At 45.5% G+C, this 25704-nt stretch overlaps 9 protein-coding genes across 9 annotated transcripts; 2 read left to right on the top strand and 7 right to left on the bottom strand.

Annotated features, from left to right (window-relative positions):
• Positions 1-1434: 1434 nt before the first annotated feature.
• RhiXN_08185 (tigger transposable element-derived protein 4) lies at positions 1435-4617 on the top strand (the record flags this gene model as incomplete). The annotated part of the gene is made up of 9 exons (XM_043328001.1): positions 1435-1545; positions 1621-1817; positions 1875-2234; positions 2289-2592; positions 2623-2853; positions 3298-3546; positions 3601-3676; positions 3731-3861; positions 3916-4617. 9 exons carry the CDS (start codon positions 1435-1437, stop codon positions 4615-4617), a joined length of 2361 nt encoding a protein of 786 aa, XP_043183386.1.
• Positions 4618-8460: 3843 nt separating this feature from the next.
• On the top strand, positions 8461-8889 carry RhiXN_08184 (Retrotransposon-derived protein PEG10; the record flags this gene model as incomplete). Its single annotated transcript, XM_043328000.1, has 1 exon — positions 8461-8889. The coding sequence occupies one exon, from the start codon at positions 8461-8463 to the stop codon at positions 8887-8889; it is 429 nt and encodes a 142-aa protein (XP_043183385.1).
• Positions 8890-9591: 702 nt separating this feature from the next.
• Positions 9592-11119, bottom strand: RhiXN_08183 (Retrotransposable element Tf2 protein; the record flags this gene model as incomplete). Its single annotated transcript, XM_043327999.1, has 2 exons — positions 9592-9824; positions 10408-11119. 2 exons carry the CDS (start codon positions 11117-11119, stop codon positions 9592-9594), a joined length of 945 nt encoding a protein of 314 aa, XP_043183384.1.
• Positions 11120-11772: 653 nt separating this feature from the next.
• On the bottom strand, positions 11773-14419 carry RhiXN_08182 (Retrotransposable element Tf2 protein; the record flags this gene model as incomplete). The annotated part of the gene is made up of 3 exons (XM_043327998.1): positions 11773-13085; positions 13133-13971; positions 14073-14419. The coding sequence occupies 3 exons, from the start codon at positions 14417-14419 to the stop codon at positions 11773-11775; spliced, it is 2499 nt and encodes an 832-aa protein (XP_043183383.1).
• Positions 14420-14467: 48 nt separating this feature from the next.
• On the bottom strand, positions 14468-15393 carry RhiXN_08181 (Retrotransposable element Tf2 protein; the record flags this gene model as incomplete). The annotated part of the gene is made up of 2 exons (XM_043327997.1): positions 14468-15025; positions 15085-15393. The coding sequence occupies 2 exons, from the start codon at positions 15391-15393 to the stop codon at positions 14468-14470; spliced, it is 867 nt and encodes a 288-aa protein (XP_043183382.1).
• A 4853-nt stretch (positions 15394-20246) lies between these two features.
• RhiXN_08180 (Retrotransposable element Tf2 protein) lies at positions 20247-22128 on the bottom strand (the record flags this gene model as incomplete). Its single annotated transcript, XM_043327996.1, has 2 exons — positions 20247-21184; positions 21234-22128. The coding sequence occupies 2 exons, from the start codon at positions 22126-22128 to the stop codon at positions 20247-20249; spliced, it is 1833 nt and encodes a 610-aa protein (XP_043183381.1).
• Positions 22129-22965: 837 nt separating this feature from the next.
• Positions 22966-23593, bottom strand: RhiXN_08179 (Retrotransposable element Tf2 protein; the record flags this gene model as incomplete). Its single annotated transcript, XM_043327995.1, has 3 exons — positions 22966-23241; positions 23383-23413; positions 23460-23593. The coding sequence occupies 3 exons, from the start codon at positions 23591-23593 to the stop codon at positions 22966-22968; spliced, it is 441 nt and encodes a 146-aa protein (XP_043183380.1).
• Positions 23594-23905: 312 nt separating this feature from the next.
• RhiXN_08178 (Retrotransposable element Tf2 protein) lies at positions 23906-24652 on the bottom strand (the record flags this gene model as incomplete). Its single annotated transcript, XM_043327994.1, has 3 exons — positions 23906-24111; positions 24180-24373; positions 24441-24652. The coding sequence occupies 3 exons, from the start codon at positions 24650-24652 to the stop codon at positions 23906-23908; spliced, it is 612 nt and encodes a 203-aa protein (XP_043183379.1).
• A 126-nt stretch (positions 24653-24778) lies between these two features.
• RhiXN_08177 (uncharacterized protein) lies at positions 24779-25289 on the bottom strand (the record flags this gene model as incomplete). The annotated part of the gene is made up of 3 exons (XM_043327993.1): positions 24779-24982; positions 25015-25138; positions 25174-25289. 3 exons carry the CDS (start codon positions 25287-25289, stop codon positions 24779-24781), a joined length of 444 nt encoding a protein of 147 aa, XP_043183378.1.
• Between the last annotated feature and the right edge of the window lie 415 nt (positions 25290-25704).

Genomic DNA, 25704 nt, shown 5'->3' with positions numbered 1-25704 from the left:
CTGACATGTCATGATGACATCATGGGTGGAGGTGGCTATGTATGCTGATTTAAGCATGGATGAGGACATGGCTTGGTGCTTAGGGTATGTATAAGTGCCAATGTCACATGATCAAAAATGTTGTCCAATTAACTTTGTTTAAATTTGAGAAAATGGGAATAAATTCCCTGGTATTGAGTGTGTCTACAACACTACTTCCTTATTCAGCATCTTTCTTTCCTTTTTGAGTACATTGTATTACTGCTTATTTTCCCTACCTTTAACACTTACAGTCATGTTGGTGTGCAACATGAGTGTGTTAGAGGCTTGACTAGGTCAGGACTCATGGAAAAGAATGGGGTGGGTCATGACATATTGCTGCTCTACACAGTCTAGTTACTGTAGTCTAGCTTGTTGATGCCATAGTATAGTTACTCACTGCCTTACACAGTCTACCCTTGTAACTACTTGGCCAAAAGTGCCAACCCCCACTCTGTCCCAGACAATGTCCAGGATACATACTTTACTCATTTTGGACAGATATCTTGAGTGCATTAATGCCCAAATGGTGTCTCAGGGCTGGCAAATTCTTGTGCGGTGCAACAATGCAAGCTGTTATAAACATGATCCTATGTGGACTCCTAATATTGAGGCTTATCATTTACCTCCAAACCTCACAGCATGGATTCAACCAATGGATGCAGGTATAATCAGGAATTTCAAGTCTAATTATTGTTGGCTTCATAGCAGATTTGTCCTTGACTGCAAGGCCACTGGTACTCCAAATCTGTACAAGATTCATCTGCTCAATGCAATGCATTTGTCACAGCAGGCATAAGAAGAGGTATCAGCCTCCAGTATCTGGAATTGCTGGTGTCACACTGGTATTCTCTCTGAACTTTGGGGAGCAGAGCACCATCCAAGCAACAATACCATTCAATTGCAAATCTTTTCTCCATTTTTCTGTAATTCATTGTTGTCCACACTTGTTTAATATCTATTCTATATGTGTTATGCATTATCTTACCTACACATTAGCATAAAAACTGAAGCCAATGACTAAGCATCTTGCCAAGCAAAAAGCTGTGAGTTCCCCTGAATTCCATAATGCCCATCAGTGGGCGTAGACTGGAAGTTGACTACAGTTGAACCCCTCAGATCCAATCCTCCCAGGTACAATAAACAGTAGGAAACACTTGCCTTTTTGTTCCCCGTTTTAATTGCAAATATCGCCACCAGCTTCCCTGTCTGACACAGCCACTGCTGTGTATGCGCAGTTTATGCAGCACTTGGAGCATTGGTCCCAGGTTTCAGTAATGTGGAGTAAATATATGCGCATAATAACAGCCTTTCCGCTACAAAATTATGACTGGATACTGGGTATAAAAGTAGGGAAGGGATGGGAACCTCTCTCACCATCTACCATTCCCTGTCTACTCCTCTGATTCACTCACTATGCCTGCTGCTCCTAAAAAACAACACCTCCCTTACTCTCAAAAGATTAAAATCCTTGACTTTTATCATCTGAACAAGAACAAACTCACTCAACAACAGGTTGTAACTTGTGTCTGTGCTATGGGTTTCCCCATCTTTGCACAGTCAACCCTTTCTGGGTACTTAAAGGACGAATCAAAGATATAGGAGTATGCTAGCATCCACCCCATACATGGGCATCGTAAGAAGATCACCTCAGTGAAGCTCCCGCAGGTTGAGGAGGCTGTATATGTCTGGGTTATGCAGAAGCAACGGAGCAAGCTCTGTTTGACTGGCGCGCTGATTTGTGAGAAAGTGCGTGAATTTTGTTGCCTGTTCAACATACCCGAGGATGAAGTTCCTGCGTTCTCTAACGGCTGGCTAAGTCGCCTCAAAACTCGATTTGGGCTTTGCGTATAAAGATTCCACGGAGAGGCGGCATCTGCTCCCATCGATACTATTCAGGCAGAGGTTGAGCAATTGGCCAGAATTATGGAACCATATGACCCCAACGAGATCTTCAGCATTGACGAAATAGCCTTGTTCTTTTGCCTGCCCCCAAACAAAGGTCTTGCCACAGGACACACGTCTGGAGTTAAGGCTGATAAGATTCGTCTGACCTACTTACGTGGTGCTAACATGAGCGGGTCGGAGAAATTGGAGCCTCTCGTGATTGGGCAAGCACACCGTCCCCAATGCTTTGAAGGCTCTGAAGGGGACAAATTAGGGTTTTATTACTTCTGGAATTCAACAGCGTGGATGGTTCAATCCATTTGGCAGAAGTGAGTACACTCAAATGCGTTAGTTGTACTTTGACTGATTAATCTCTTAAGTAGATTTTTGTTCGGCCTTAATGCTTGCATGGTTCACCAGAACCAACATGTCCTCCTACTGGTCAATAATGCCCCTTCGCATCGCCATTCCGCGTCTGATTACTCAAATCTACGCATTGAATTTCTGGCACCAAACTTTACTGCTTGGATCCAACCCATGGGTGCGGGTATTATCCGGTGCTTCAAAGCACATCATCGTAATGGGTTTACTCAATTGACTCTTGAGCGCGATAACGCAGGCGATAAGAAGATCTATAATATTGATCAACTGCAAGCGATGAAGCTCGCAGCAAACGCCTGGAACGCTGTGACACCGACAACCATCGCCAATTGCTAGCGCCATGCCCGCCTTGCCCCATCTGTGGCCCCCGATGTTGGTATTGACGCTAATGATGCGTTCGATGCCGAGAACGCAGCACGAGTCGAGGCAGAAGCTTTACAGAATGAAGTAGCTCGTCACCCGAACCTCCTCGAGCCCGAATTTATGCAGATGATGGAAGCGCTGTCGCTCTCGCAGCCAACCGAACATGAGCTCACCGATGTCGAGATTGTTGATGCTGTTCATACTGTAGTCTCTCCTCAATTTTTTTCCTTTTTCTTGCTCTTTTTACGTTCTGACTCGTATCTACATTCTTTTACTGTGCATACACGAACTGCTGGGCGGTTAGATGCATTCATAACCGTTGATATTGCCTGAGAAAAGCAGCTGCAACGCGTCTGCTTGCAGCTGTTGACCGAAACCTCTCACTCGCAATAAACGCGTGCTAACCGCCGAACGATCTCGACCGGATCTGAGGGGTTCGACTGTATAATAGGGCCTTGGTGTCCAACCATGTGCTCGCGCCCAAGTAATAAGTTGTATCCAAAAAAATCCGGGGCACGTGGTTATGTCAGCGCCGGCCGCGTGGCTGTGTATAAGCAGTACCCCTACCCGCAATATCCAATGCCAACAACGTACAGTCTTCCACTACCCACCAACACGTGAACTACCCTCTTGCATATGGACTTGCAGGATCTAGCTTCAGCTCTCGTGGAAGAAAGCACAGATGATAGCAAACAGGATCCATCCTACCAGCACACTAATCCCGAGTCCATGAGCCTTCCTACCACGCAGTCTTTTTTATCTAGGAACACCATCACGTCTCGTGTTCGTGAGCAAGTAACGGAAGCAGCGCCCGACGGACAAGCCTGCGCGATCACCCTCAACCCCTCACTTGTGCAATGTGCGCATATCTTACGTAGGGCTACAGGGCAGGGGGAAGTAAGCTCTCTCATTCTCAGTGATGTCATCTTGAAGTTCAATATCATTTGGCAGCGACAACAATTGGCGCGCGCTTGGGGTATTGAACTGAACGACCTGGACCTCGATGGGCCCGAAAACATGATGTGGCGTAAGTTCAAGATCATTCTCTCGCTTCAATCCTGATTCACTTCTTAACCTGTAGTGGCCTTGGATCTGCACGGGGCATTCAACACTGATGCATGGGCGCTTCTTCTGCCAGAGTCCGAGCTACAGAGCATTTTGAGTTATGCAGGCCTGCAATGGTGCCTCAAAACGCGCACACCTTTCACTCATGTAAGCATCTACAAGTCAACCGCACGACTGCTGGATTCTAGTGACGATCTTTAGCACTACCCATTGCGAAGAATATCGGAGTACACGTTTGTGCAACTATCGACTTTGCACCCATTTGTGCGCGTGCAAGGCGATCAATACAACGTTCACTCCTCACCTTTTGCTACTTTACCCACCATTCGCTCTCACATTCACCCGTTCTATGCTATCTGCAATGTTGCCAAGAAGGATATTAAGTGGCATCCTGAACTACAAGATGAGACAAGTAACGCTTACTCTACTTTAGCCGATCCCTCCGGATTTTTGAAGCGTATCCGACTTTGCCGCCTTATCTACAAGATTTGGATGTGTTGCGATCCGGAGCCCATGGCTAGTAACCAGGTCACGTCTAATACTACACCTTCTGCTGGCTCGGATGCTGCTTGTAGTCAAGCTAGGAGCTCTCGATCTGTCCGAAGTACAAGAAGGGACGCGGCAGCCAGGGCAAACAGCGCTAGGTTACCCTCACAAACCAACAATCCATCTACAAGTCAGCATGTGGTACAAACATTGCCTATCACTGATTCCACGTCTACAATGGGGGGGCCACTAACCAATGTGGATGAAAGCCAAGCGCATGGCGCCCGTCGTCAACCCCTGGATGTATCAGCTCAATTGAAAGTTGGAAGATGGCTTCACAGGTTGGAAGATTACAATGACCATAATGTGCCGGCCATTTCTGAGGAAATTGATGATTCATGGCACATTGGTGGTTGATAGGTTGAAGGCAAAGGCGCGAATTCCACATGATGCAGATGTTGGATTAGGGTGTACCAAAAATATCTCATATGTGTATTTGCCTTGTTTGGTTTTGCATGATGAAAATCCATCCTAATCAATGTTTTTTTTGTGCATGTGCAGATAAGGTCTTAAAAATCTTGTGGGATGGGCACAGGAACTTGTAGGTACAAAATCACCATGTACCCAAAAGGTACAGAGAGTTCCACCCTGGAGGTTGGACACTGGGAAAAACTGGACCCTGGTGCCAGGGGGTTATTTTGGCTGGGGTGTGGGTTATTAAATCCCAACCCCCTCAAGGGCTGGACTTTTTCTCAAGGGTTGGGTGTCTGTAATCCCCAGGGGTTGGAATTTCTTGAGGGGTTGGATTAGGTTTTAAGGTGACTTAGGATGCATCCTAACACATCCTAGGTTACTTACAAGAGCCACAAGTGCATGAGATTCCCCCCTTCCTCATCACACCTGTGACTGAATTTACTTTTAAGGTGAGTAGTTTGGGAGCTATACAAATTTATCTTAGCTTGTACTATGTTTGCATAGAGAGCTCTATATAAATGTACCTATACAAATGTATCTACAGGTACAATGAGCAATCTATAAATATATGAGAGATAACCAAAACTATGCCTTAGCTTGTACTATGTTTGCATAGAGAACTAAGGAGAAGAGAAAAACGTGTACATCTGTCATGACCATCATTGACATGACATGATTTTTTACTATTTTCTATCTTTTTTCCAAGACAGTTTCCTTTTTTGGTATATATTTATGACTCATCAAGATCACATGACATATTTGATATACAATGTGAAATTGTAAATAACTCACTGTTTAGTACTGCTGTTTTTGATGTGGCTTCCTTCATGTATATAAACCAGGTCAAGTTGCTGCTAGAACAGCAAGACTTGACCTCTGTTGTACACCACTGTAGGGTGGGTACACGCTAGTGGGAGCAGGTGCTTAAGGCTGTACTACTACAGGTAACTTATGTAATCTACTATCCTAGGCTATACTACTACCGCTTAAGGCGGTCTACTGCTACCTACTGAGGACAATGGGGCCTTAGGCCTGGGAGGTGTGGTAGGTAAATGTAAGGGGTGAGCATGTGAACTACTTAGGGGGCCTGCTACTTAGCTGGCTGGCTACCTTCTCTAATGAGTAAGAGACAAGGTAAAATTGACTTGGGGTTTCCAAGCAATTTCCCTGCTGTATATATAGACAAAGATACTAACTACATGTGGTCTGTGCGTGTGTGAAAAGAAGACTACATGTGAAAAGAGAAGCGTGCTGCGGGCTGCGCAGAAGCGTGGATTTCCCCTAAGTGCCCTTGGCACGGCATCTTGGCGCGGCATCTCGGCATAATAAGCGCCAAGATCACGTGATCAAAAAAGTAAAGATAAAGAGTCCGTAAAAAATAGTAGAAATATCAGAAAAATCGTCTGAATCCAGTGGTATAGGTAAGGAGGTTGTAACAACCTCTTTGTCAATTCACCTCATCTCTTACCTACTCCTTGCCCAAGCCCCCAGTTGGCTATAGTGCACCTTACTTAAGAATCATAATCCAGGCCTTTGTTGCCCTCTACCCATACCATTACCCTGGGCCCTAGTTGCCCCTCTATCCTGTCTCATAGTCCATTGGTGTTGTACACCAACTGTAAGGTTGGGTACATGCTAGTGAACAGGCGCTTAAGGCTGTACTAAACAATGCAAGTTGCTATCTAAGGCTATACTTCTGACTAATCTACTGTATCTACAATGCTTAAGGTGTCCTACTACTAACTACTGTTGGTGGAGGGGGCTTAGCCCCAGATGTCTGGTAGGTGAATAAAGGGGTAAGTGTGTATACTGCTGGGGGGGCCAGCTACTTAGCTGGCTGATGCTTTCCTCCTCAATGGATATGAGACAAGGTAAAATTGACTTGGGGTCTCCAAGCAATTTTCCTGCTGTATATATAACAACAAGAGCGCTATCTACATGGTCTGTGCACATGAGAAAAGAAGTATATAGATGAAATGAGAAGCATGCTGCAGCTGCGCAGAAGCGTGGATTTCCCCTAAGTGCCCTTGGCACAGGATTTTGGTGCAGCATCTTGGCATAATAAGCGCCAAGATCAAGTGATCAAAAAACAACAGATATCAGGTCCATAAAAAATAGTAAAAATAATAGAAAAAAGAGGCAATTCTAATGGTATATGTTAGGAGGTTGTAACAATTGGTGATAGGGCCATGGACTTTAAGCATCCTTGTACCATAGGTCCAAGCTGAGTTGTGATAATGTCCATATATAGCACATCACAATTGTACAAGGTAAAAAGTATGTGTTGTAGACACATGTATACCAGGGAATTGATTCCTATTTTCTTGGTTTTAAATAAAGGCAATTGGACAACATTTTCAGTCACATGACATTGGCACTTATATCATACACTAAGTGCCAAGCCATGTCCCCTTCTGCGCTTACTCAGCACACATAGCCACCTCCACCTATGACATCATCACAACACATCAGTGACATGTATGCATGAGTAAGGCCAACTGCAGAACGGGGTTCTTATTGGATACAATATTTGATATGATGTATTTGTAAATAGTCTACCTCTGTAATATATAAGGAGGACAACCAACCATGGTAACACCCAGGTTGATTACCTCTTGTTTCAACCCTCAATTGTACAAGGCCTTACAGCCAGATCACTTAGTAGCTACAATGCCTTAAGCATTGACTCTGTTGTACTTACCTAGCTTGCCATTGCCCTTACAGCCTTGGTCATTGCAGGATAGTAGTTAGACATTGTAGGGTAGACTTCACTGCCTTAAGCAGTATTCCTTTGTATTCCACACAGCCACAAGCACCTGCGCCCTTGATGTCCTTACAGATGTCTAGGACACTAGCTAATCAACCTTAAGTTGGTTGCAAAACCATGCCTACCAGCACACCCATCACTTAGTTCAACAACAAGAAGGCCCCTAGTACTAGCACAAGGGAAATCAGGAGATTGGGATCCCCTTTTGCTGTCAATAATCAAACCAGTGTTGTCCCCTCCTAGTACCAAATTGCTATAAGGCTAATGGGTTCTAATTGTCTGCATACCCCCAGTTGCTGCACCTTCTACCTGCAGCCTTAATCAGCAGATACACCTGCTTGCAGAGACAAGACTCTACATCATGCCTGTCCATGGCAGTGATTAGCTGTACTTACTGTTCAACACTAGGTTGTTTGACGCAAAGGCTTAGCATTTGTATAGTAGAGCACTCATAAGTCCTGATATAGGCACCTTTCCCATCACACCATCACCATTACCTCCTGCACCCCCACCCATTCTTCTTCCCAGGCATCTTCCCACACTGGCCAGTTGTACCCCATGTCATGACCTTCATTGGCATGACATAATTTTCTACTATTTTCTATCTTTTTTCCAAGACAGTTTCCTTTTTTGGTTTATATTTATGACTCATCAAGATCACATGACATATTTGATATATGATGTGAAATTGTAAATGACTTGTTATTTAGTACTGTTGTTTTTGATGTGGCTCTTCTCATGTATATAAGCTAGGTCAAGTTGCTGCTAAACAGCAAGACTTGACCTCTTTGTCAATTCACCTGAGCTCTTACCCACCCTTTGCCCTGCTCCCTTGTTGAGCATTAGTGCCCTTACTTAAGCATTGTAACCCTGGCCCTTGTTGCCCTCTACCCAACTCATACCCCCTGGGCCTTCATTGCCCCTCTCTACTGTTTCATAGTCCATTGGTGATAGGGCCACAGACTTTAAACTTACTTGTATCATAGGTCCAAGCTTAGTTGTGACACCCCACACACACCATGGCAACCTGCTCCCAGCCACCCTCTTGTGCCCACTCCCCTATCAATCAGGGACTGCTGGAACCCCTACTTCCACCAGCCTCCCCTGAGCTTGGCAAAGTATCCCTCAAGAAGGTCATCCACCTCCTCTGGGGGCTCCAAGCCCAAGTCAACTGTATTGAGCAGACCCTCTTGGAACAAACCAAGATTAATCAAGAGGTTTGCACCAACATTGAAAACATCTTGCAAACTGTTGATGTTGTCAAGGATGGTCTTGCCCAGCTTGCCTGGGGTCCCCACACCCCAGAAGAACAAAAACCCCCCACAGTCAAGGAAACTCCCAGGGCTGTGCCCAAAGTCAAGCCTATTGGCAAGACTCAACCATTCCTTGGGGCCCCAGCCCCCATCATCTCCACAGGGGCTCCTAGGCGCAACCCCCTTGTGTCATGACCCAAGAGGTATGAACACAGATACCCTATTATTCTATTATCTTTTTATCTAGATTTTACAAATTATATAGACCAGGGGATGTTCCCAACATGACCACAGGCCATGCAGGACTCCCCTGGCAGAGCAATCAACATGGAATGTGTCCTAGACATCTGTAAGGACGTTGAGGAGGTGGGTGCTTGCAGCTGGGTGAATCTAAGTAAAAGTTGCTTAAGGCAACAAGCAAGCTACCTACATCAACAACCAACTATACCATGGTGATAAGACACTGTAAGGTGTTGATAAGCTACCTAAGTACAATGAGAACAACACTTAAGGTGCATGACTAAGTAGTTTACTGCCTGTAAGGGCTTGTACAGTGAGAGGATGCAACAAGAGGTAATTGACCTGGGTGTTACCATGGTTGGTTGGCCTCCTTATATATTACAGAGAGTAGCTAATTACAAATACAGAATATGCAATACTATAACCAATAAGAACCCTGCTCTGCAGTTGGCCTTACTTATGCATATGTGTCACTTGACATGTCATGATGACATCATTGGTGGAGGTGGCTACATATGATGACTAAGCACAGAGGAGGACATGGCTTGGCGCTTAGGGTATGATAAAAGCGCCAAAGTCACGTGATTGAAAATGTTGTCTGTTCAACTCTGTTTAAATCCAAGAAAATAGGAATAAATTCCCCTGGTATTTGTGTGTCTACAACACTGCCCCCCCTCTAAGGGCCTTGGCAGTGCCAAGGGCCTTCTTTCTCATATCTTCCCCATACTTTTTTAAAATTTTCCCTGTGTTTTTGTGGTTCTCCCAGGGTTCCCATGTATTTTCCTTGTTTCCATAGCCCTTCCATTTGACCCTGAAGAACCATTTCCTGTTCCTTTCTTCCATATTGGTTATGCCTTCAATCTTGTATTCTTCTTCTCTGTCCACAGTGACTGGTGGAGGATGGTGTTCAAAGGTGCGTTTTTTTGTCCCTCTTCACCTTAGACAATAGTCTCACATAGAAGATGTTGTGGATGCACATGGTGGGCAGTAGTTTGTGTCACAACCCATTCCATTCTTTACATGAGTCCTGACCTTGTCAAGCCTCCAACACACTCATGTTGCACACCAACATGACCACAAGCACGCATATACTCGTACATATGCACTCAGAACCTCCGAATTCCCACATATAGGAGTCTTATGGTTGACATGGCTGGACTTAGTGATATTCTCTAAGTCCAGGTCACATGACCTCCCCCCCTCCAGTCCTTTATCAAATACTATACTAAACTACTATGGATTTGAGGTGGGGGGGATGACATAATCTCTTCTATAATATATATTATTCAGACCTTGCCCGCAGGCATTAACATTGGCCTGCAGCTAGGGGGGCAGGGGGAGTGCAACGTCCCCCAGCAAATTATATTATTAATATATCACTGTGCATCATATACTATATATATCTTTGACAGTGGATATATATGGTAATAACCCCTCCAGATATGGGCTATGACAGTTCAAGCCAGTAAGCACAGTTGGAGATCCTTTCAATGATCTTAAACAGCCCTAGACACTGTTCTGTTAGCTTGGGGCTTAATGTTTTGAGGTTGATGTTTTTTGCATCAAGCCAGGCTTCCTCTCCAATCTCAAATTCTGGTGGGCTTCCATCTTCTCTGGCAGTCATGTGTGTCTTAGATTGCTGGAGTGCTGCTTCTACTTCCAGCCATTGTGCCTCCATTGTCTTGGCCAGGTTGTTGGCTTCCAGGACATCTGTTGGTACATTGGACAGGGTTAGAGTTGGTTCCAAACCATATAGCGCTTTAAAAGGGGTTTTGCTGGTGCTACTGTGTATGGCGTTGTTATAGGCAAACTCTGCCATGGGGAGCCATTTTGTCCAGTCCCATTGATTGACACCTGAGTACAACCTAAGGAAGTGTTTGATTGAGGGATTCACCTGCTCTGTTTGTCTGTTGCTCTGAGGGTGATAGGCTGAGGAGAAGTGAGGGTCAATTCCTAGATGCTTATACAAGGCCCTCAGGAATTTGTTGTTGAACACCCTTCCTTTATCCAATATGGTTTTCTCTGGCATGCCATGGTGTTTCCAGACATTATCTAAGAATAACTCTGCCAGTTCCAGGGCCTTTAGCTTCTTTGAACATTCAACAAAGATCCCATATTTGGTAAAACTGTCCACTATTACCAGGATGGAGTTGTTATTTCCATCTTTTGGTAAATTGACAATCATGTCATAAGAGACATGTTACCATGGTCTAGACAGGAGCTCAAGTGGCTGTGGTGGGATGGAAGCGTATTTGGGTTTACAGATGCATTGGCATGTTTTGCAGGAATCCACATGCCAGTAGGTGTCTGCACGTGTTACAACCCTCTAACATATACCATTGGGATTGCACATTTTTCTGATATTTTTACTATTTTTTCCGAACTGTGTATCTGATGTTTTTTGATCACATGATCTTGGCGCTTATTATGCCAAAATGCTGCGCTGAGATGCCGTGCCAAGGGCGCTTAGGAGAAATCCATGCTTCTGAGCAGCCTGCAGCACGCTTCTCTTTTCACATGTACTCTTCTTTTCTCACACGCACTGTCCATGTAAATACCTCCCTTTTGTCTATATACAGCAGGAAAATTGCTTGGAGACCCCAAGTTGATTTTACCTTGTCTCATATTCATTGAGGAGGATTAGTCAGCTAGCTAAGTAGTTGGCCCCCAGTAGTATTCAGACAATAACCTCTGTACCTCACTCATCACACCTCCTGGCCTAAGGCCCCTTTGCCACTAGCCCTAGTAGAAGTCCGCCTTGAAGCGGCAATAGTATAGCCTTAGTAGTTAGTTAGATTAGCTTTGTCTGTAGTAGTACAGCCCTAAGCGCCTGCCCCACTAGCAAGTACCCACCTTACAGTGGTGTACAACAGCACGGATGCCTGGCCAGTAATAGGTATGGGAGACAAGTTTGAGTGTCTGCTGCCTGCCTGTGTGCCCTGCCAAGGGGCTGTCATGGAAAATGTGTAGTAAGTCCGTTCTAAGAGCCCCTACATCCAGTACTACAATGCAGCCCTGATAGAATAACAATCTGGCTTCCATTTCATAATCCCTGAATGCGTGTTTGATTGACAGGGGTGCCTTTGAATTGTTCTGGAGAAACTGGAGGATTTCTTCCAGGGACTTGTCCTGATCCAGCAATGCTTTGATCTGCCATTGCAACTCTTTTTTGGGGACTCCTAGTGCAATGTTAGCAAAGACAGGGTCTGGGAGCATAGATTGGGGTTCCAATGGTATATTGGCATGATCAGAGTGGCGTGAGAGTGCATTGGGCTTCCTGGATTGCTTCCCCAGGTGGTAGACTATTTGGAAATTGTACCCGGCTAGTAGGAGGTGCCATTGCGCATGACAACAGTTAAACATTCTTGATTCCTTCCAATATTCTAGGTTCCAATAGTCCATGAACACTGTTATGGGATGCTGGGTTCCTTCCAGAAATATGCGCCAATATTCAAATGACTGTATGATAGCTAATAGTTCTTTATTGTGCATATCATAGTTTTGCTTGGCACCTTTGAATGATTTGGAAAGGAATCCTAAGGGATGTAGACATCTGTCTTCTTGTTGTTGACTGAGTATAGATCCTAAGGCTGTGCCAGACGCATTGGTTTCCAGGAAATATGGCTTAGTGGGGTCCGTGTGGCACAGTACTGGGGCATTGGTGATTGCATTTTTGAGCCCTTGGAATGCTTCCTGTTCCTTAGTCCCCCATTTCCATGGTGTGTCCTTTTTGACCAGATTGTGTAACAGTCTGGCCATGTGGCTGAAGTTTGCAACAAAGCAATGGAGGAAGTTTGCAAACCCAAGGAAGGACTGAACTTCCTTCACCTTGGTGGGTGTAGGCCATTCCTGGACCACCTGGATTTTGAGCTTATCCAGGCTGAAACCTTTGTCTGACACAATGATCCCTAGGTACTCTACTGACGTGACATGGAAGGTACATTTAGAAGCCTTACAAAACAGTTGATTCTCCATTAAGCGCCATAGGACCTCATGAACATGTTGGGTGTGGGATACGTCATCCTTTGAGTAAACCAGGATGTCATCCAGGTAAATGATGACACATACATCCAGTAGGTTCTTGAATAACTTGTTCATAAAGTGCTGGAATGCAGCGGGGTGTTGGTTAGGCCAAAGGTCATGACCAGAGACTTGTAGAGACCATACTTAGTACAGAAGGCTGTCTTCCATTTGTCACCCTCCTTAACATGGATGTTCTTGTAACCCCATTGTAAATCCAGTTTGGTAAATACCTTGGCGCCACAAAGTTGGGCCATTAGGTTGTCTGGGCAAGGTAAGGGATAGACGTTCTTTTTGGTACAGTTGTTAAGACAGCAGTAGTCCACAACCAAGCAACATGACCTGTCCTTTTTTGGTACAAACATGACAGGGGAGCTGATGGATGATTTACTAGGGTGGATTTTCCCTGCCTTAAGTTTGTCCCTGAGCCAATCCTTAAGTGTGGTGGATTTGGCATTGGTCATGCTGTATAGGGGCAAATTAAGGGGACCTTCTTCTGTCAGCTCAATTCCAATGTTGTAGTGCCTATGTGGAGGGAGTTTATTGAATTCTTCCTCTCCAAACACCTTAGCATACTGGTGGTATTTGGAGGGTACTCCTTCAAGTGGCTTGGGGTCTGCTTCCTCTTCTTTGGCAATATTCACATGTTCTGGGGGCATGTGTGGGAAGGAGAGTGTATGTAGGTTCCAATCAATTTCTGGGTTATGCGCGTCTAACCATTTCAACCCCAAGATAGCGGCATGAGACCCTGTATTGCATATAAGGAAGGTCTCAGTCATATGTTTGCCTTCAAGGGAGAAGGTCAGGTTAGCCTTCTTCCAGATTTTACCAGCCTGGGGACTCAACCCATCAAGCATTGTAACAGTTTGGGGAGAGGGGAGGTCTATTAGTGGTAGGCATAGTGCCTTGGCAATTTGTGGGTTGAGGAATGAGGAAGTGGCGCCTGAGTCAATCAGGGCTTCTAGTTGTTCTGCTTTATCTGGCTTGATAGAAATTGTAAACAGGGGTGCATTTTTACTAGACAATATATTACAAATTTTGATATTAGAGCCAGTGTCCTTAGGGTCCTTGCATGTGGCAGCAGGTACCCTTAGTCTTTTCCCAAAGTGGATCCAGACTCTTTGCCAATCTTGGTGGTTTCCTTCTTTGCTCCTTCCTTGATAGGGGTGCCCTTCCACCCAGTGCAGCATTCTGCAAACTTGTGACCCATTTTGCCGCACTTGATGCAGGCACCAGCAGTGTGGCAGCAATTTTGTTCCTCTTCCAACACATAGTTGGGATTGTTGGAGAGTTTCCTTGAACTGGTGGCCTGTTGGCCAGTATTTGTCCCCCTTGTGGGGTTGGACAACTTGCTAGGCTTACTATCCTTTGGCAGATGGCTAGCATGCTCTTTGCAAAGCGCATTGTTGATGACAAGTGCTGCATTCTGCAGCTCAAGGAGGGTATGGGGGCAATGTTTGCGCATGGCAATCTGGCAGCTGACCTCCCAATGGAGGCTGCGGACAAATTGACCTCAAAGGGCCAAGTTGTTCCAGTCCAGTTCCATGGCTAGGGTTCTGAACTTTGTGATATAGTCTGCGCATGTGCCAGACTGGGTGAGGGTTGTGATTTTCTGCTTGGCAGCCCTTGTGGCATCAGGGTTGCCAAATGCTGCCAAAAACTCCAGTTTAAATCCCTCAACCATTTTAATGATGGCCCAGTGTGATCTGAGCTGATTGAGGTGTGAGTGGGCCCAGGCCCCAGCAGAGTCCTTCATGTTCATCAAGAGAAATGACAGTACTTCTTGATCTGTGGGGAACATCCTTGAGTTCAACCAGGTCCAGGCCAGCATCTGGGTTAACCATTGTTTGGCTTTGCTCCCTATTTTGCCTGTGTAGGCATTGGGGTGGTCAACCTTGACTGGAGCAGGATAATGGGCTGCTGGAGCTGGTGGGAGAGGGGCAGAGGTTCCAATTGGGGATTGGAGATGCAGAGATGGAAGGGGAGAAGGCACTTGTGGGGGCATTGCTTGGACAGGGGTAGGTTGGGCAAAGGCCAGGAGCCCCCTAAAAGATTTGGGCCAGAAGGAGACCTGGCTAGTCAATCCAATAGGGTCAGCTTTTGATAGGGGCATGGCGTTGCTTCCACAACCAGGGGCTTGGTGTCTTCTGGGGTCCTAGGCCTGTGGAGCTGGAGGCTTTTAAGCACATCCTTGACAACATCAATGGTTTGAGATATGTTTTTGATGTTGGTGCAGGTCTCAACCCCTGCTTCCTTAATTTTGGAGACTTCCTGTTTGAGGTGTTTGACTTGGCCAAGGAGGCCAAGGAGGAGACAGATGATGTGTTCAAGGGAGACTTCCCCAAGTTCAACAGCAGTGGCTGACAGAAGGAAGGGTCCCAGGTCCCCTTGATCAACAGGGGAGCGGGCTTGAGAGGGTGGCTGGGAACAGGTTGCCATGGAATGTGTTGGCAGGTAGGAGCAGCTGGTGTGGGAAGAGGCCTGTGAGGAGGAGCAAGTGGGGGTGCGCAAGGTAATGATGGGCAAGTGGGAATGATGGTGGCTATGTAGCCAAGTGTGCCTATATCAGGACTTATGGGGCGCTTTATTGTACTGGTGCTAAGAGTTTGCGTCAACCGCCTAGCATTGGACAGTCCCTACAACTAATCAACAGCTGTGAGTGGGCGTGATGTAGAGTGGGCTTTCTGCAAGCAGGTGGATCTGCTGATTAACTCCGCTGACAAAGGGTGCAGTGACTGGTGGTATGCAGACAATAGTGGTAGTCTGCCTTATAGCAATTTGCTACTATGTGGGGGTGGGGGACTTTTGATTATTCTGTCCCACAAGGTAGCCCCAATCATGTGATTTTGCTTGTGCTAGTACAGGTACTCTTCTTGCTTGTTGATGCTTAGTAGGGTTGGGTACAAAATGGTTTGCAACCAACGTAAGGTTGATTACCTAGTGTCCTAGACGTCTGTAAGGACATTGAGGAGGTGGGCGCTTGCAGCCAGGTGAATCTAAGTAAAAGTTGCTTAAGGCAATTGTTATGGAACAGGATAAAATAGTAAAGAACAGCAAAGCAAACATGATTTGGCCTTGAAATTAGTTTAGACAGACACTTGTAAAGTACATAGAAATATTCCTTGAATTTTTCTGTTATTTCTACTATTTTCAATCATGTAAATACTCAAGGTATTAAGGGAGAAACAGTTCCTCTAAGGAAAGACTTAATAACTTGAGTCTAACTGAAGGACTATTCTTAAGTAAAGCACTCTGCTTTCCAGAAGCTACTAACCCAAGTAGCTAAGAGGAAGGTCTGGGCCTCACTAAGAGCACAGCTTGTTTCAGTCTTTTCCTAGAGTTTCTTAGTGAGGGAAAGGATATTCTTAGAACTGGAGGCTAACTCTTATAAGGCATGGCTTTATGAGACAGGCTCTCACTTAACATCTCATCTTTTCATCTTGTCATGTATCTTACCCTACTGTATAGTAATCACAGGCCTCCAAGGGTATAAATAGCCCCTTGAACTGGCCTTTTGAATGCATCTCATTTTTACCATCCTCTCTCAGCCTAGTGTGACTCTCAAAGACTTCTATTGATTTTCTTAAGTATCATACATAGTAAATCAGCCTAAAGCTCTTAAGTTTGGCGCATATAGCCTCTAGGACGGTCCCAACCTATACAGGGAACCTAGAACCAGCTTAACTGCAACCCTGCCAAGACTTCCTAGCTGTCTGCTAAGTGTTTGGTGCTTCCACAACACCTTTACCCCCTTGTCTATTGTTGGAGACAAGGAAATAATTTTCCATAATTCTCAATTAAATTACAGTGAGTTCCAGAGACAGACATTCAGGTTTTATACTTTGCTTGTACCTTGCGTTGCCTGCTGAACAGTAATTGGTAGGGATCACCCTGATACTAACTACCTTACTCTTCTAGCAAGATAACTAGCCACTCTAATACTCTAATTTCACTAGCATAGATTTCTCTTATTACTTATCCTCCTAAGTCTTCTACCTTTTATAGTTAGACAGATACCTTATTTGTCTTTTCTCCTCTTTGGTCTCTTTCTTTCTTCTTCAGAGTATTTGGTTTTATTACCTTTTTTCCCTATCTATAACAGCAACAAGCAAGCTACCTACATTGACAACCAACTATACTACAGCAATAAGACACTGTAAGGTGTTGATAAGCTACCTAAGTACAATGAGAACAACACTTAAGGCGCATGACTAAGTAGCTTACTGCCTGTAAGGGCTTGTACAGTGAGAGGATGCAACAAGAGGTAATTGACCTGGGTGTTACTGTTGTAAATTGGGGGAAAAGAGGTAAGTATTTCTGTAAGAGCAAGAGTACTGGCTCAGGTTCCCTTTGGCAGAGATAGTTATGTAAGTTTCACTCCTAGTTGCAGGAACTAACTGGTTACTTAGTATATATCCTTCTTTAAGGATGATTGCCTTCTGTTCACTTAACCTAAGAACTCTGTATCAGGTCTACAACCTTTCCACACTATGGGTACTTGGGAGATCCACTTATACAAGTTTAAGTTATTTGAAATCTTGAGGCACAAAATATCACACAATTGAGGGGGGCAAGCCCAAACCCAAGAGTGACAGTCACAGTAACAGTGAGTGGTAAGAGTGAAGGGTGGGAAGGCACAGATTGACTAGGATGGAATGTGACTGCTCTTGGGTTGAACTGCAATTAGTTAAAAAAAGAAACATCTAAATACATGACTCAGTCTATCAAGAAATGCTTGGCAGCCAATGAGCACTTAGAGTGAGTCATTAGTGTGAGTCATTCTGGTGGCAAGCAGAATGACTCATAAGCAGGATTTGCAGTGCCACTAGAAATTACTAGATAAGGAGAACCTTAGTAATCTCATGAGAGGTATGACTCAACTAAGCTAGGAATAAGGTTCATTTCCCAAGTTAGAGCTAGTCATGTGATGAGCTAGATGTAAAGATATAAATAATGATTAGTAAGGCACTTGAGCCACATAGATAGAATCTTGTGAAGCTAATATCTCCATGAGATCTTATCGTATGAGCACGTGACAGCAGCGTTAGAACGAGCGGAAGGAGCTCTATTGAACGATATGTAACACATACAGTCGATATGAGCGTTACATAGAGTAATGACAGGAATAATGGAAAATAGGAGTCAAATGGCCATTAAATCAGAAAGTCAGATATATACAGATTATTGTGGATGGTGAGCTGTGAATGCAAAATTGTGTGATACATAACAGTTACCATGGTTGGTTGGCCTCCTTATATATTACAGAGAGTAGCTAATTACAAATACAGAATATGCAATACTATAACCAATAAGAACCCTGCTCTGCAGTTGGCCTTACTCATGCATACGTGTCACTTGACATGTCATGATGACATCATTGGTGGAGGTGGCTACATATGCTGACTAAGCACAGAGGAGGACATGGCTTGGCACTTAGCATATGATAAAGCGCCAAAGTCACGTGATTGAAAATGTTGTCTGTTCAACTTTGTTTAAATCCAAGAAAATAGAAAAATCCCCTTGGTATTTGTGTGTCTACAACAGAATGTGAATGGTTCCTTTGTTAAGCCTGTTAGCTTTGTCCTTTGGTTACTTAGTTACCATATGTCCTTAGTTGCATTGTTCTATTGTTCTCTTAGTTACCCATACCTTTGTAGTATGTCTTCCATTGTTCTCCTTTGTACTTTACAGTTCCCTTGTTCTGTATGATGTATATAATGAAGGGAGAGGGCATTCAGACCAGAACTTGACCTCCTGTCAATCTACTGACTACTCTCCCCACTCTCCTGCTCTACTCTAAGGGGTCCTGTGCCATATTTGGCAAGTAAATTGTTATGGATATGACATTTCTCCAATAATCTGTACTTATCTTATTAATTACACTAGTAATCTTACAGTAAACAAATGAGATAAAGATGCAAACTAAGGTTTTCAAGGTCCTTCTATCCAATTGCAACCTTTGCAAAACCTATAAACCTCAGGAATACCCTTAATATGTAATATCTTTAGCATTATGCTGTTTTCTCACTCATTTAAATATATATAAATTCAGCTGAGTAGATAAACAGTAACAAGTGATATTTCTCTTGTTTGTAGTATTTATTCTTCAAGATTCTATCTTGTGGCTACACACAGAAATATTCAGGGTCCCCCCTGTTGCATAGGCAAGTGCTCCAGCGCTTAATCAGCCCTTAAGCGCCAATGCACTAAATGCGCCTTTTTCTCCATCACCCGGGCATCCCAAACTGCCAAATTGCTTGCGCTTAGGTGCGCATGTTTGTGCGCTCCAGAACGCTGGGTCAAACTCCCAAAACAGAGAACATTTGGCAGAGTTATGCCCCATTTACTGTAAGTACCCAACACAGCAGTATCCTACCTTTGGGACTGTTTACTCCAAGGATGAAACACTTAGCCTTGGGACATCCAAGCACCCACACAGGTAAATACTGCCTTGGGGCAAACATTGCCTTGGGGCAAATACTAGGATCTGTTGTTTGTTTACCATGTACCAAAGTATTGGCTCTCCTAAGTTTTCAGTTGCCACATGTACCTCCTGTACCCCCTCTTGGTATCTCATGTATATACTTGTTTGTGCACCTTCTCAGGGTAGATAAGGACCCTGTGAAGATGCTTCTAATGCATCCATTTACCCACTCTTATATATTGACATATACACACAAGCCTTTAACAGCTTATCTGTGCATTTACTTTAGTGATTGACTCACTGTAAATAGCATAGGAGGTTATTGGGCACACTAAGATAGGCCAGTCCCAACAGACACAGGGTAACCTATTAGTGTCCTAGACGTCCATTGAGACGTCAAGGGGATGGCGCTGTGGCCGCGGGTTACAAATGAAACTAAGTTGCTTAAGGCAACAACAATCCTAGCTACGGCAACAAGCAACTATCCTACAACAACAAGGCCGCTTGAGGCAACAGCAAGCTATCTAAGTACAGTGTCAAGGCCGCTTAAGGCGGTGTAAAGCTATCTAAGTGTCTGCTAAGTAATTACTGGGCTGTATGGCCCTTGTACACTGAGTGGATGCAACAAGAGGTAATTGACCTGGGTTTTACCATGGTTGGTTGGCCTCCTTATATATTACAAGGGCTATTTACAAATACATAATATGCAATACTGTATCAAATAAGAACCCTGCTCCGCAGTTGGTCTTACTCATGCATACGTGTCACTGACGTCATGATGACATCATAGATGGAGGTGGCTATGTGTGCTGAATAAGCACGGATGGGGACGTGGCTTGGCGCTTAACATAAGATATAAGCGCCAAGGTCACGTGATCAAAAATGTTGTCTGTTCAACTTTGTTTAAATTTGAGAAAATTGGAATAAATTCCGTGGTATCAAATGTGTCTACAACACTGCCCCCCCCTCTAAGGGCCTTGGCAGCGCCAAGGGCCTTCTTTTTCATTTCTTCCTTGTACTTCTTTAAAATTTTCCCCGCATTTTTGAGGTTTTCCTGGGGTTCCCATGTGTTCTCCTCTGACCCATATCCTTTCCATTTGACCCTAAAAAACCATTTCCTGTTTTGTTCCTCTGCGTCCGTTATGCCTTCCACCTTGTACTCCTCTTCTCTGTCTATAGTAACTGGTGGTGGACGGTTCTCAAAGTTGTGTTTCTTGTCTCTTTTGACCTTAGATAGTAACCCTATGTAAAAGACATTATGGATTTGCATAGTTGGCGGGAGTTCTAGGCAGTATGCTTGGTTGGAGACCTTTTTGATAACCCTGAATGGGCCCAGACATTGTTCCATTAGTTTTGGACTTAGAGTCTTGAGTTTGATATTCTTGGCATCTAACCAAACTTCTTCTCCAATCTTGAACTCTGTTGGACTTCCTTCTTCCCCGGCTACCATTTGTTGCTTAGATTGCCAGAGTGTGGATTCCACTTCCTTCCACTGTGCTTCCATTGTTTGGGCAAGGTCTTCCGCTTCTGGGACATCTGTTGGTACGTTTGACGGAGTTAAGGTAGGTTCCCACCCGTACAAGGCCTTGAAAGGGGTCTTTCCCGTGCTACTATGTACAGCATTGTTGTATGCAAATTCTGCCATTGGGAGCCATTTAGTCCAATCCCTTTGGTTGACTCCTGAATAAGCCCTGACAAAGTGTTTGATGGAAGGGTTGACTTGTTCCGTTTGTCTGTTGCTCTGGGGGTGATATGCCAAAGAAGTGAGGGTCAATGCCAAGGCGTTTGTACAGGGCCTGTAAGAATCTGTTGTTAAAGACCCTTCCTCTGTTGGATATGGTTTTTTCTGGCATACCGTGATGCTTCCATACATTTTCCAGGAATAACTCCGCTAACTCAGGTGCCTTGAGTTTCTTGGAACACTTGACAAATATTCCATACTTGGTGAAACTGTCAACAATGACTAGGATTGAGTTGTTGTTTCCATCCTTGGGTAGGTCCACAATCATGTTGTATGATACGTGTTGCCAGGGTTGTGATGGCAGTTCTAGTGGCTGTGGCGGGATTGAGGCATACTTGGGTTTCCTAATCTGTTGACATGTTTCACAGGAATCCACGTGCCAGTATGTGTCAGCACAGATCCTGGGCCAGTAGTAATTCCTTGATACCAGTTCTAGGGTGCGTTGCCTCCCTGGATGACCTGCCAAGGGGCTGTTGTGGAATATGCGCAGTACGTCTGTCTGTAGGGTCCCAACGTCCAGAACCACAATTCTTCCTTGGTAGAACAATAGCCCAGCTTCCATCTTGTAGTCCTTGAATGCTTGTTTTACAGATGGCAGCGCTTTGGATTCACCCTGGAGGAACTGGAGTATTTCTTCCAAGGATTCATCCTGGTCTAAGGAGGCTTTGATCTGGCATTGTAACTCTTTTTCTGGGGTTAATAGGGCAACATTGGCAAACACAGGGTCCGGGAGCATGGTCTGGTTGGCAGGAGGTATATTGGCGTGATCTGACCAGCGTGATAGGGCATTGGCTTTCCAGATTGTTTCCTGGCCTATACAAGATCTGGAAATTATAGCTGGCCAGCAGGAGGTGCCATTGTGTGTGGCAGCAATTGAAGGTTCTGGACTCTTTCCAGTATTCCAGATTCCTGTGATTGGTAAAAACTGTGATAGGATGTGCTGTTCCTCCAGAAAGATGCGCCAGTGTTCAAAGGATTGGATGATGGCCAGGAGTTCCTTATTGTGCATGTTGTAATTCTGTTCTGCCCCTTGAATGATTCAGATAGAAGCCCAGGGGATGCAGGCGTCCGTCTTCCTGTTGTTGACTTAGTATGGAACCCAAGGCTGCGCCTGATGCATCTGTTTCAAGGAAGTAGGGCTTTGTAGGGTCCGCATGACAGAGTACCGGAGCGTTGGTGATGGCACCTTCAGGCCCTGGAAAGCTTCTTGTTCCTTTGACTCCCATCTCCAGGGTGTGTCCTTCTTTACCAGTTGTAGCAACCTAGCCATGTGACTGAAGTGGCAACAAATTGGCAGAGGAAGTTTGCAAACCCAAGGAAGGACTGGACTTCTTTGACCTTGGTGGGCATTGGCCATTCAGGATAGCCTGGATTTTAAGTTTATCCAGACTAAAGCCCTTATCCAACACAATTATCCCCAAGTATTCCACAGAGGTGACGTGGAAGGTACATTTGGAGGCTGTCCTGGACACGGTCACATGACCAGTACAAGTGGTTGCATGCTGGCCCAAGCCCAAATTTGGGGGGTAGCAGGTGTAATCATGGGTTGTCAGCAGAGGAATAATAGGGCTCTATGGCTTAGTGGTCAAGCTGGTTCAATTCCGGCTAGTTCTATTTCCTCTGTTTATGACAGAGGCCTTGCAAAACAATTGATTCTTCATTAATTGTTGTAGAACTTCATGGACATGCTGTGTGTGGGATGCGTCATCCTTGGAGTAGATCAGGATGTCATCAAGGTAGATGAGACACATACGTCCAGTAAGTCCTTGAACAACTTGTTCATGAAGTGTTGGAAGGCAGCCAGGGCGTTTGTCAGGCCAAAGGTCATGACCGGGATTTGTAGAGGCTACTTGGTGCAAAAAGCAGTCTTCCATTCATTGCCCTCCTCAACTTGGACATTGTTGTACTCCCATCTTAGGTCTAGCTTGGTGAAGACCTTGGCGCCGCAGAGCTGGGCCATGAGGTCATCTGGACGGGGTAGTGGGTATACGTTCTTCTTAGTCCGGTTGTTGAGGCAACGGTAGTTGACAACCAAGCGGCAGGAGCCATCCTTCTGGAACAACATGACAGGGGAACTGATGGAAGATTTGCTGGGGCAAATTTTACCTGCCTTGAGCTCATCCTGAGCCAATCCTTGAGTGTAGCGGATTTGGCGTCAGTCATACTATAGAGGGAGAGTTCAGGGGGCCTTCTTCTGTGAGTTCAATCCCAATGTTGTAGTGCCGGTGTGGTGGAGCTTATTGAATTCTTCCTCCCCAAATACCTTGGCGTATTGATGGTATTCTGGGGTACTCCTTCAAGCAGATTCTTGTCAGCTTCCTCTTCTTTGGCAATAGCCACATGTTCCGGTGGTGTGTGAGGGAAGGGAGGGTACGCATGTTCCAATCAATTTCCGGATTATAGGCGTCCAGCCATTTCAATCCCAAGATGGCAGCGTGAGACCCTGTATTGCAAATTAGGAAGGTCTCTGTCATGCGTTTGTCATCAAGGGAAAGGTTAGAGTAGCCTTCTTCCAGATCTTGCCAGCCTGGGGGCTTGACCCATCAAGCATAGTAATGGTTTGGGAGTGGGGAGGTCTATAAGAGGGAGGCGGAGTGATTCTGCGGTTTGAGGGTGCATGAATGAGGAGGTGGCGCCTGAGTCAATCAGGACTTCTAATGATTCTGCGTTTTCTCTGGCTGTATTGAAATTGTGAACAGGGGTGTGATTCTATTGGTGCTCAATATGTTAAATTTCCAAACACAAGCCAGAGTCCTTGGGGTCCCTGCGCGCGGCAGCAGGTACCCTTAGTCTTTTCCTGATTCAGGTCCAGACTCTTTGCCAATCTTGGCAGCTTCCTTCTTGACACCTTCCTCCTTAGGCATGGCTTTCCAGCCAGTGCAGCATTCTGCAAACTTGTGCCCCGCTTTCCTGCATTTGATGCAGAGGCCTTCAGCCCTGTGGCAATTTTGCTCCTCCTTGGAGACAAAGTTGGGATTGCTGGATAGGCGTCCTGGTCTGGTGGCCTGTTGGCCGGTACTTGCCCCCTATTGGGGGTGGTGCTAGAGGTTCCAGGCTTACTACCCTTTGGTGGGTGGCTGGCACGCTCTTCACAGAGGGTGTTATCAATGACCAGAGCCGCGTTCTGCAGCTCAAGGAGAGTGGTGGGGCGCTGCTCATGGGTAGCAATGAGTTGGCTGACCTCCCAGTGGAGGCCTTGTGCAAATTGCCCTTGGAGGGCAGCATTGCTCCAATCCAGGTCCATGGCAATAGTCCTGAATTTTGTAATATACTCAGCACAGGTGCCTGTCTGAGTGAGGTGTGTGATTTGCTGCTCCGCACCCTTGCCCTTGTGCATCCAGGTTGCCAAATGCAGCCAAGAACTCCGTCCTGAACTTGTCAACCGTTTGAATTATGGCTCTGTGAGAACCTAGTTGGTTGAGGTGAGGATGGGCCCAGGCCCCTGCCACGTCCTTCACATTCATCAGGAGGAATGACAGGGTCTCCTGATCCGTAGGGAACATCCGTTGGTTCAGATGTACCCATGCCAGCATCCTTATGAGCCACTGGCGGGCTTTGTTCCCTATTTTTCCGGTATAGGCATTGGGGTGATCTACCTTAACCGGGGTTGAATAAGTGGCTACAGGAGCCGCTGGTTGAGGGACTTGGGGGGAATGGAGTTAGATAGGCAAAGGTGGAGGGGGAGTATGGACTTGCAGGGGGGCCCTGACAGGGGTTGGCTGTGCAAAGGTAGTTTTGGTGGGGTTGGCCCAGGAGATAAGGGGCGTGCTAGGTGCTGGAAGAGGGTTGGTTTTGGGTATGGGCCTGGGCGTGGCCTCAACTGCCGGGGGCTTCCGGTCTTCTGGTGTGTGGGGGCTCCACCCCTAGCCTCAATGCAAGTGAGGGCTTGGTCAACTGCTCCCATCCAGTCTTGGGCTTCCTTGGTTGCTTCCTTTGTCTCCTTGAGTTCCCGCTTGAGCCGGAGGACTTGGTTTTGCAACCCCAAGATGAGGGAGATTGCTTGTTCAAGGGAAACTTCCCTGTAGATCTTGGGTTTGAGGCTTGATAACTCAACAGCGGTTGCCAGAAGAGTGGGTCCCAACTCTCCTTGATGAGAGGGGATGCAGGACAAGCGGAGCTCCAGGAGCGGGTTGCCATTTTATGAGGAATGAGCAGCTTGTCATAACCCATATCTGGAGGGGTTATTACCATATATATCCACTGTCAAAGATATATAGTATATATGATGCACAGTGATATATCAATAATATAAGTTGCTGGGGGATGTTGCACTCCCCCCGCCCCCCTAGCCGCGGGCCAATGTTAAGGGAGCCCGCGGGCGAGGTCTGAATATATTATTATAGAAGAGATTATGTCATCCCCCCCCCACCTCAAATCCGTAGTAGTTTAGTATAGTATTTGATAAAGGACTGGAGGGGGGGAGGTCATGTGACCTGGACTTAGAGAATATCACTAAGTCCAGCCATGTCAACCATAAGTCTCTTATCTGTGGGAACCTGGGGGTTCTGAGTGCATAAGTGCGAGTATATGCGTGTTTCCGGTGGCCGTAGTGTGTACCATGAGTGCCCTGGTATGTGAATAGAGG

The sequence above is a fragment of the Rhizoctonia solani genome, chromosome 9 (genome assembly GCF_016906535.1).
Source record: "Rhizoctonia solani chromosome 9, complete sequence".
NCBI lineage: Eukaryota > Fungi > Basidiomycota > Agaricomycetes > Cantharellales > Ceratobasidiaceae > Rhizoctonia > Rhizoctonia solani.
The sequence above is the reverse complement of the archived record's forward strand: the minus strand, read 5'-3'. Positions and strand labels throughout refer to the sequence as shown.